This window comes from Talpa occidentalis, unplaced genomic scaffold (genome assembly GCF_014898055.3).
Source record: "Talpa occidentalis isolate TD23 unplaced genomic scaffold, MPIMG_talOcc4v2.1 talOcc4.7, whole genome shotgun sequence".
Taxonomy (NCBI): Eukaryota; Metazoa; Chordata; class Mammalia; order Eulipotyphla; family Talpidae; genus Talpa; species Talpa occidentalis.
The window spans coordinates 78,172,808-78,183,494 of record NW_023605083.1 but is presented as its reverse complement, the minus strand read 5'-3'; the positions used below and the strand labels follow the sequence as shown (position 1 = coordinate 78,183,494).

The following is a 10,687-nucleotide window of genomic DNA, read 5'->3' as shown; positions in this document are numbered from 1 at the left end:
TCTTATTCTGGGCTGCAGGGCAAGATACCTGGGGTATCTTATCTTGAGTAATCTGGAGTACAGGCAATCTGGGGTAGCTAATCTGGGATGCAGGAAAAAGATGTGGGATTGGGGAGGAGGATGAGAACTGTGCTTGGGTCTGGTCCTCAGCCTGAGGAGGGGCCCATAATTGGGTTCCAGGAGGAGTTAAGTATTGGGGTTGGGTTACAGGGATAGGTCCAAGGGCTGGACCAGTGAAAGATGAGAAGCTATTTTTGCTTGAATTTGCACAGATAAAACAGACAATTGGGGCCTCCCTGGTGGCACAAGGGGTTAGGCACAGCACTGTGAAGATATCCACAGCCCCTACAGGATGAGTTTGAATCCCAGCCAGCCAGGTTGCTACCGACATGGCACAGCAGACCTCTCTATCTTGCCAGCTGCTCCTCTCAACAGTATATTTCAGTCAGTCTGCCTCTTCTGTTCCCCACTCTGTCTCCGGTGAATCCTCTCACTTCCTGCACCTCTGGCCTGTACCCAGCTCTTATATGCATGAATAAAAAAAATTAAAAAGATAGGCAATTGTTTGAATAAGATAGAGTAATATATTTTTGGGGACCCAGAAACCCTCATAGGAGCCATTAGGGACTCCCGTGACGATAGGGGAGACACCAATAGAGCTGACTTCACTTCTGAAAGCGGCTTTTTAGGACCCAGCAGCTGCTCTGATTTCTCTGTCTTGATTGAGGAACATCGGAGACCATGACTTTCTGCTTGTGAATATTGGATTGGGAGTACTCCCCCAAATAGGTGACTGTCTTGACACCTTTATCTCTTCTTTCTCCTTCCGCAATTTCAGTTCAACTTGCTTGTTGATTAGAATCTTCAGAAGCTCTTGAATATCAGGGCTGAAAGGAGGACTACCAGTCTCCACCCATGGGTTTCTAGTGTCCCCCTGGAATGAGTCCTTTTGGGAAGGGTTAGAAAGGGGCTCGGGCCGTGACTTAGGTTGTGATGAGGCTGAAAGTCTCAAGTCTTTGGCAGTTGTCTGCCCCCAGGACTCAGATGAAATGGGATGGGTTGAGCGTCCTACGCCTGAGAGGGTTCGGACAGAAGGCAGCCAAGGGGTACGTGGAGGAGAGTACCGGGCAGTGCCCATTGGGAGTGCTTTTGAGTCACACTGAGGACAAGTCAGGGTAGTGTCTGGATGAGGGCAGCCAGAAGCAGCCTTCAGAGATGGAGGCCAGGCCTCTAATTCAGGGGGAACTGAGGGTTGAGGTAAAAATGTTGGTGGTTGGAGGGAAGGGCACTCAAGGGGAGAAGGTTCTGGAGTCTCAGACACACTTAGAGATGACAATGAAGTAATAGTAGGCGAGGAAAACATAGGTCCTGGTGCGTTTGTGGAGGTGAGAGAAATGGGGGAAGCTGACAGGGATACAGCAGGAGTCGCATCTTCCACACACTTCCTGGGATGCTGCAGAACTCCAGCAGGTGCATCTTCCCACACCTTGCCTGGGGGGTCTTGACCTAAAGACTGATGGGAGCTGCATTTTTCAGGGTGCCTCCTCAGGTGACTGCAGAAGACAGGAGGCACAAGCTACAGTCAAGAGCAGAGGGACTGGGAGGGCCAGGTAAGGTAGGCATCCCCATCCCAGGATCCCTCCACTGCCCCCAGGCTGACCTCACAATGCCCCTGCTCTGGCACCCCAGGGTTTTAACCATACTCTGTGCCCAGGGCTCTCCCTCCTGGGGTAACTACATTGCCTGCAGTTCCGGTGTCACCTTTCGGGATTTGGTGAATACAGGCGAATAGGAAAGATTCCTTACCTATACAGAAGTGAAATCAGTACTCGAACCTCTTGCAGTACTTGCAGACAATCTCTGCAAGCTGGAAATCAGGACACCAAGTCATATGGGAAAGGCAGGAACCCAGCGTCCTGACAGGAGGCTGAGGACCTGTCCCTCTAGGAGACCTTTGGGGGTTTGACTTTTCAGTCCAAGGCTACCTGATGCCTGAACGTGATAGCAAGGCTCAAGACGGGGGGCCTTTATCATTTACAAGTCATTTTGATCCTGAGGCCTCCTCACTGCTCTGTGGGGGAGAATGGGCGGGGCCTCCAAGGGGAATCTGAGCAGGTTAAACAACTTGAATCCAGCTGAACCTGGGGGACCCACCTCCCAGGCCAGGCCCTGCTGGTCCACTCCTGCCAGTTGGCCCACAATCAACAACCATTTCCAGGCTCCCTTGGCCTCCTCTCAGCCTGTACTCTGGACTATGACCCGGCTCTGTCTCCTTTCCAGGAGCCTCCCGCATAGCTCTGTTTCCTGATGGTGAGCCCTGATTATCTGAGAACCGGGCGCTGGAACTCAGGGACAAGAGAAACGGGGTGACACTTGGTCAGGCTGACCTACAGCAGCTCACCTTTCAAAGCTCTGTGTTTCTTTCTGCTTCTGTCACTCCTCTTCAGCTGCTTATGACACTGAAAGACAAAATAAAACAGAGGCCGGGACTCATTTCTCCCTGTCCTCCCTCTAGACCAGCTGCAGACGTTCAGTGCTCACGCACGACTTTCTGCCTTTAAACCAATGGAGATTTGGTTTCATTTCCTTCTACTCATTTCCAAAATGGATAGAAATACTTTCTGTCTTCCTTCTTTGGAGATCACAAGAAAGGATCTTTGTGTAAGACCCACCACAGATCTCTTTCTTCGTTTTCAAGAAACACAAATCCTCAGCCCTCCTGCTGAGCTCCATCAGGCCAGGTTGGACCTGCTTCCTGAGGCCTACCCAGAGGCTCCCATGGTCTCAGCACATCCCATCTCCTCAACAGAGATAAAGTTGGCTCAAGTCGTTGGCCACAAGGCACCTGGGGAACAGCGCTCAGGAGCCTGGCCGTCCGCCAAGGTCACCCCTTTCAGGCAACTGGTCCTTGGGCGCCATTTGGGACTTTGCCCTGGAGCCTCTACTGACCTGTACCCCTGGTCTGAGATCTTCAGATAGAAATCGTAGTGCCCACTCACACCCTTGTTTGGCCTGGCTTGTCTCCAGGATTATGAGTTTCTATTCTTTCTTGAAAATAGATGATCTATTCCCTCCCCTCACCGCCTGCCCCTCAAGACTCTCATTGATTTGAAAAAAGCAGAAATAACAGAAGAGAGAATCCTGTGACACTGGGTTGGGCCCAAGGGCATCCTACCTTCCTGGAGTTTCTCTTCCTCGGAGGTGGTGGTTTGGCTAGCATACACTGGGGGCAGGGAACTAGTAGGAAGAAGAGCCACACTCCATACACAATGGCCATGATGGTATCCGTCACCCAGCCACTGTAGTAGGAGCACAGCCCACAAGCCACAACGCTCTTCAGAGACAGGAGATAATTCTCCATGGTCTGAATCGCACAGCTGCTCTTGAGCAACTGAGCCCTGGGGGTACAATTGGAACCTGAAAACCCAGGCCCTCATCATAGAGCTGGGACCGTGTCACAAAGGCTCTTGATGACAAGGGGGTGAGAGTCAGAGGAGGAGGTGAAATCCCAGCCAATCCCTTAGTTTGCTCCACCCTCTGCTGACCTTTCAATGCCTCCCCTCACCCTGTTGAGAGTCCACGGTCACGTCACTGGTCATTCCACCTGGAGCTCAGTTGTTTCCTTGTTGCTTGGAGATTTCTACTTGAGTTCCATCAATTTCATGCTTTTTCAAAGTCTGGGTTTGTTCCTGGAATTTTCACTTAATTCTTAGGCTACTTTATTCTTAAGAGGCTCTCTCTCTGCAACTCTATTTCCCCACATACTGTGTTTTACTTTGCATCAACACAAACATAGAATAAAGTTTCTTCTGTATTTATTTCACTTTTTAATTTTGAACAGTAAGTAACTTCATTGTAATTAATATCCGTTACCTTTAGCTAGAAAGGTTTATACAAAAATTAATAATTATTCAAAAGTTATAAAGCAAAATGCATGTAAATCAAATTGAAATAATTATTCAAAATGTATTTTTCATGTACTTCTAGAATTTTTGTTTTTGATATATTTAAAAGTTTTCTTGAAAACATGGAAGATTGTGTGTTAACACAGACACCCAAACACACATACACATCTTTTAACAAATCCAGTATTTTCAAATCTAAGAATCAGATATTTCAGTTCAAAATGCTTCTTTCTATTATTTTTGTTGGTCTTCAGTCAGGTAATTTAGCATTTATCTGGGGATATATTTTGCCTTCATTTTTGAAGGAGAGATATGCCAGACTTGGAATCCTTGGTTGACAATTTTCCTCTATGAGCTCTTCGAAAATACCATCCCACAGCCTCCCTGCCAAGTTTCTAATTAGAAGATTGTCTATATTTATTGTGGTTCCCTTGTGCATAAGAACACTATTTCTCTTGCGACTTTCAGGACTTCCCCTTGGTATTCCCACTGTTTGAATAGGAACCAAAGTGTTGATCTGTTTTATTGGAGGTTACCATTTTCTCTGTGGACTAATGCTTATCATCAAGTCAAGTTTCAGCCATTATTTCTCTACATAGTTTTCCTTCCTTTCCTTTCTGAGATACTCATTCAACATGGGTTGGTGTGCTGAATGATGTTTCAGAGGTCAATTTTATTCAAACTCTCCATCTATTAATCCATCTTCAAGTCTACTGATTCCTTCTTTTGCATCTCAAATGTGCTGTGAACCCCTCTAACCAGTTTTTCATTTCAGTTTTTGTAATTTTCAGTTCCAGAATTTCCATTTGTTCCCTTTTATAATTCAGTGATTTACTTTTTTTGTTGAGTTACTATAATCATAAATTTATTAACAAACATGGTTTTCTTAAGTTCTTATTTTTAAAGTTGTAGTTATTTTTATTATGGTCACATTTTTACCTTCATACTGGAATAAGTGATTTATCTACTACAACATTAGAGAATCCTAACTTTTAGTGCACAATTATCTTTGAGTGTTATTCAATATGTTTTCCTGTTACTAATTAGTGTCTTTCCCTTTTCACTTAAAGAACTAACTCCCTTTAATATTTCGAATGAATGTAGTAAAAAGGTGATGAACTCTGTCCACGTTTTCTTATCTTCAAAATTCTTTATCTCTCCTTTAATTCTTAAAAGGAACTTTTCTGGGTACAGAATTCTTGCTTGTTATTGTTTCTCTTTTGAATACATCACTCTCTTCTCATCTCTAAAGTTTCAGCTAAAAAGACTCTACTGACAATACGTGGTTTTCCCTTGATTTAAAGTTTCTTGATTCTTGTTGCTTTACTGCATTCTGCTCTTAAGATTGCCTCCTGTAATGCAACCCATACTGGGTAGGTTCTTTACCAGTTCTAGCAGCCATGTTGTCTTCATGTTCTCTGCTGTTCATCGTTGCTGTACTGCGTGGTGCTCCACTGCTCTCAGCCGCACTCCTCCGTCCTCTGCACTGCACCACCCCACTGCACTCCGCTGTGCCACCCTTATAAGCCCTGGCCTTGGCCCAGGTGAGTCCCATCTACATCTGCCCACACCCCACTCCAGGTGCCCGCCATTAGTCATGCTTTCAGGACATATCATTATGCCTAATGGCAGGAGGGCAGAAAAGCCTGATACTTTTTACCTTACCTTACAATCCACCCCCTCAGGGTTTTCTGCCATACAGTCTATATCAGTCCATATACAAGTCTTTATGTACATATACAGTCTATATACAAGTCTATGTTTCTCTTGGCAATATGAACACTGCAGCCATGGCCCACAAAAGCAAACAGTATATATCACAATATAACTAAGTTCAATTCTCCCTATTTGAAAGCAATCAAGCCATTGGCTGAGGACGGGGTTGGCAGCAAATGGTCTTCCAGGAGCAGGGTTTGTGCCTGTGGTCTGGAGCTTCCAGGCTTCCCCTGCGCAATAGTTCTTCTCATGGGTGTGAACCTCTGGTCTTCTTATAGCTGCTTCCATAATTCTAACAAATATGCATTGGGCTTCGTATGTATTTTAGTGTGATCTACACCTGCTCTCACTAAATCTGTCCACATTTGGTTACGGGTAACTTTAACAGGTTCTGTGATGCCAAGAGGCTTCCTTGCCCTCCTTGGCATTCCTTTTGACTGTTCAACAACTACCCGTATTCCTTTGTAAGTTTGAGAGCACCGGCGCTCAACTTCATCCAAGCTGACGATCATTGTTGTGACGTCGTGTATTTGACGTTCCATGTAGGGTTCTAGAACAGCCATGATCCAAATGAGGATGAGGCAGCACTCTTTAATACCAAGTCTCTCATCCCTGCTGTGAAATGCTCGTCGTCAGGACCTCGAGTGTTCACATTAAACATGGCCTGCAGCATCCCCAATTCCCGAAGGACCTGTACCAGCTCGGTGTACCTCTGCCATCTTCTCACTGTCTCTGGCACGACTCCTGCATCAGCCCATACTGTCTGTATGGCAACCATTATCCATTCCAGGAGTGTGTGATGACCCTGGCCATACCGCCAGGTGCTCCGCAGCCTCTGCCTCAAGGAAGGATGTAAAGTCACTGAGGCCAGTCTCTCCATTTCTTTTGCTGTTGCAAATAATCCCATCCACCCCCACGTCCCACAATGTAGCAGCCAGGCTACAAGGGTTCCCCTGGTTTCTGGTGGAACTATTTGCCCAAGTCCACCAGTTCTGCCTGGGTGTGTAGTCGGTAGGTAATAATTTCTGTCATTTGTGGTGGTCCAGCAGCCTGGCCCCCTGGGGCCATGGGTCGCTGTCACTTCATTTTCTGAGTCGCTTCATTTTCGGGTCTGGAGCACGGGACCAGTCTTCTTCTCTCCAGAAGAGTCTGGCATCTCTGGAGTCGCAGGTTGGTTTGCCACCACTGGTTGCGACTCGGGCAAAGGGCCAGCCTCCCTCTCCTCCTCTCCTGAGGAGGGGTCTGGCATCTCCAGAGTCAAAGGTTGGTTTGTCACCACCGGCTGCAACTTGGGCAAAGGGCCAGCCTCCCACTTCTTTCCTCTCCTTCTCCCCTGTTAAGGAGTCTGGCATCTCTGGAATGGTGGGTTGGTTTCTCCAAACTTCTTCCTCCAGAATCCTCAAATGTTGCAGTATCCGCATCTCTTCCCGCATCTCATCACATACTTGCTGGATTCTGGATCGCTCTTTCTGCCTAGACTCTCGCCAAGCTGTGAGAAACACCCACCCCACTGTCCCTGCCGCCTCACGGACACTGTATCCATCCAGGGTCTCCTCTATTTCATACAGGGCCTGTTCCAACTGCCCTGAGGATCCAGCTACCTCTGGCCATTCCTGGGGAGGTGCCCACCGGGAGAGGAGGCTGGCCACTGAGTACCATCTGCTCATGGCTGGCCACTTGGCAATCCCTCCCCAGGTTCCAAAGGATTCCATTTCCGTCTGCATAGAGCCGTCCTGCTTTGAACTGTCCTGCCGTCTACGCCAAATGTAGCACAACCAACCCATACTGGGTAGGTTCTTTCCCGGTTCTAGCAGCCATGTTGTCTTCAGGCTCTCTGCTGTTCGTCTTTGCCGTACTCTGTCGTGCTCCACCACTCTCCTCCGCGCACCTCCGTCCACTCCACTGCACTCCTCTGTCCTCTGCACCGCACCACCACACTGCACGCCTCTGTGCCACCCTTATAATCCCTGGCCTTGGCCCAGGTGAATCCCATCTACCTAGGCCCACACCCTACTCCAGGTGCCCGCCATTAGTCATGCTTTCAGGACCGCAAGGCTCTATCATTATGCCTAATGGCAGGAGGGCGGAAAAGCCTGATACTGTTTACCTTACCTTACACCAAATGTTCACTAATCTTTTGAAATTTTTATTATAATGTGTCTTGCTGTGTGTCTCTTTGGATTCACCCTCATTTGAACATTCAAAGCTTACATGCTCAGCGAAATAAGTCAGAAAGAAAAAGAAAAATATGGGATGGTCTCACTCATAGCAGGAATTTAGAAAACCTAAATAAGAGACCAGGAAAAAGAGTAATCAATGCAAAGTAATAATCAAAATCAACAAGCAAATATAAACCAGAGACACACTACGGGGGGTGGGGGGGATTATAGGGGCATGGAGAGGAAGGACTAGAGTCAAAATAAAGGGGGGTGCAATTGTATGGGGAATATAACCAAAATGAAAACTCATACATTGTACAAAGATGAAAAATGATGTAAGAATTATATAAAATAAAATATTAAAAAAAAATAAAGCTTACTGGGTACTGAAGTTTGTTCCTCTCCCCAGGTCAGGAACATTCTAAGCTCTATCTTTTGAATAAATTTTCTGCTTTTTTTTTTTTTTCTATCTCAAATCCTTTTCTGTGATTCTTAACAGTGCACATATTGCTCATCTTAAGTTATCTTCACTCCATGCTTTTCGTTTTTCTTTCTTTTTTTATTGTTTGTGGGGTTTGCCAGATGGTGGACACCTGGAGTGTGGGGTGGGCATGCGTAAGTGGCACACTTGAGCCTGGAGGCTGAGCACATCAGTATGGCAGAGAGTGGTTGTAGGGTAAATGATTTTCAGGCTTTTCTGCCCTCAGGCTGTTAGGATGGCATGCCTGATGAAGGCCCCTGCATTTTGTTACATTGATATTTTCAGTTGTATTATTTACTCTTGTGGGCCATGGCTGCAGTATTTATATACACCAAGAGAAGCAGAGAAGAGAGAAAAAGAAATGAGAGAGAGAGAGCCTGGAAATAGAAAAGACTTGCCTGGGGTGGAGAGGCCTGCTGGGGCCTCCAGGGGCCCCAGCAGGCCTGCCTGCCATGTACCTGGCAAAAATCCCAATAAAACACTGAAAAAGCTACCAAAGGGTCCAGCACTCTCCTTACATATCCGTCCCAATCATAGAAAACGTGCTGTGTGCCCTTCCTGGCATTACAGTGGTGGACAGCAGCAGGACAGCTATGAGAAGCGATCACAAGACTATGTCAGAGGTGGTGGGGGGGCAGAGGGGCACCCCTCTCTTTTAAAAATAGATTTATTTAACATTTTTTTACAATGTTTGCTTTCTTTTCTCAGGTTTAGTTCCCATAGAATTTCCATTACCAATGCAGTTCACCCATGCACCATCACCATAGTCCCTTCCCTCTCGCCACCCCTGCAGAATGTCCCCTAGTAGTCTAGTGCATTGTATTATTTATTTTACACTGCAACACATACAGATAAGTTTTGTGAGGTTGGGGGGGATTTCCCTTTTACTTCTAGGTTCTTCTTGGGCTGAACAATGTAGTGAAAACAACATCAGATAGATGAGCAGGAGAAAAGGATCCATTCATTTGCGTGTATTTGGGTGATCTTCACAGAGAGAAGGAGTCTGTTTTAAGCATGGAAATGAGGCTAGACATCTTGAGCTAAGGAATGGGGTGGGAGCCTGGGATTTCAAGGAAAGAGAGGTCAATCAAATACATAAAAGTATTTAAAATAAAAGGACAATTAAATTTTAAAGTGTCTTTATAACCTTGATTCCTTAAAAGAAAGAGAATTTTAAGGCAAAGTTTAAGGGCATAATCTCAAAATTTAGGACAGAATTTTGTTTGTTTTTAAATATTTATTTTATTTATGTATTCACGAACTGGGGTATTGGCCAGAGGTGTGGGGAATGAGGGGATTCACCAGAGACAGATTGGGGAGCAGAACCCACGTGTTGACTGAAATACACTGCTGAGGGGAGCAGAGGGCGAGACGGGAGAGTTCTTCTGTGCCATGTGGGTTAGCTCCCTGATCAGGGATCGAGCTCCTGCTTCAGTGGCTGCCCATAGCTTCATTGTGCTGAGACTTAACCCTTTGCCCCACCACAGAGGCCATGAGGACAGACCTTTTTAACAGACCAATTCTATTTATGAGAAACTTATTGCATGTCATGCATTTTTTTGTCCCCGTGTAAATGGACCTTTGCTACTCATAGTACACATATGGGATACACTGGTAGAGAGAACACAGTCTGCATGGACAGGAGCACACTGGCATTTCTTTTTGATTGTGATAATTTCCATTTCTCTGTTTACAAAGCCCAGCTGTTCTTGCATATTTTCCAAATTTTTCCATTTATTTCTCAGCATATTACTTTTAGTTGCTTTAAATTCCAGGATTTCATAACTCTAACATTTCTGACAAATCTGAGCCTGGTGCTGATGATTACACTGTCTCGTTAAGCTGTGTTATGTTGTCTTCTGGTAAGTCTTTTCTCTTGGTAGGTAGTTTTGCTCAGTAGGCAGACAGGACACACAGGGTAAAGGGCCAGGAAAGAAGCCCTTGGTAATGTCGTGGTGAGATGTGGGAGAGGGGAGGCATCCTGTATTCCTGTGAGCCTGAGCCCGTGTACTGTGGACTTTACCAGTGCTGCTCAGCCCCCACCCTCAGGTGGGCCAGGATGGCCACAGGTGGTAGAGATGAATAGTTCACTTCCCCAGCTGGGTTAGGTTCGGTGACCTCTAGCAGGTGAAGCTCTGGTCAATTAGTTTCCATTGATTGTAGGTTTTGATAAGAAGATCAGAGTACCCTGGTATTTCAAAGTCAGTTCTTTTTCCACCCTGCCCTGCCAGAAGCACAGGGAACTATTCTCCAGTCTTTACTGTGAAGTCCTGGTGGAGTCCATGGAGATGAAATTCACAAAAAACACGGGTGCCCAGTGCCTCTGTGTGCTGGAGTTTTTGACCTTCACGCTCAACTACGCTGCATATCCTGTAATTCATCAATGACAGGCTCTCTACCCTGGCACTGCTCATGAGTTTCTGTTC

At 46.2% G+C, this 10,687-nt stretch overlaps 1 protein-coding gene across 1 annotated transcript; it reads right to left on the bottom strand.

Moving 5' to 3' along the window:
- Positions 1-578: 578 nt before the first annotated feature.
- On the bottom strand, positions 579-3,408 carry LOC119232603 (spermatogenesis-associated protein 31E1-like). Its single transcript, XM_037494703.2, has 4 exons — positions 3,176-3,408; positions 2,402-2,459; positions 1,807-1,867; positions 579-1,553 (listed from the first exon to the last, which is right to left on the bottom strand). Exons 1-4 carry the CDS (start codon positions 3,359-3,361, stop codon positions 686-688), a joined length of 1,173 nt encoding a protein of 390 aa, XP_037350600.1. The 5' UTR covers positions 3,362-3,408; the 3' UTR covers positions 579-685.
- Positions 3,409-10,687: the final 7,279 nt, after the last annotated feature.

Bases quoted from the DNA above. Each gene is read 5' to 3' on its own strand.
- LOC119232603 (XM_037494703.2), bottom strand. From the start codon at position 3,361: ATGGAGAATTATCTCCTGTCTCTGAAGAGCGTTGTGGCTTGTGGGCTG. The intron at 1,868-2,401 runs GTGAGCTGCTGT...CCTGATTTCCAG, and splicing joins GAAACACAGAGCTTTGAAAG to CTTGCAGAGATTGTCTGCAA. The intron at 1,554-1,806 runs GTAAGGAATCTT...TGTCTTCTGCAG, and splicing joins CTGATTTCACTTCTGTATAG to TCACCTGAGGAGGCACCCTG.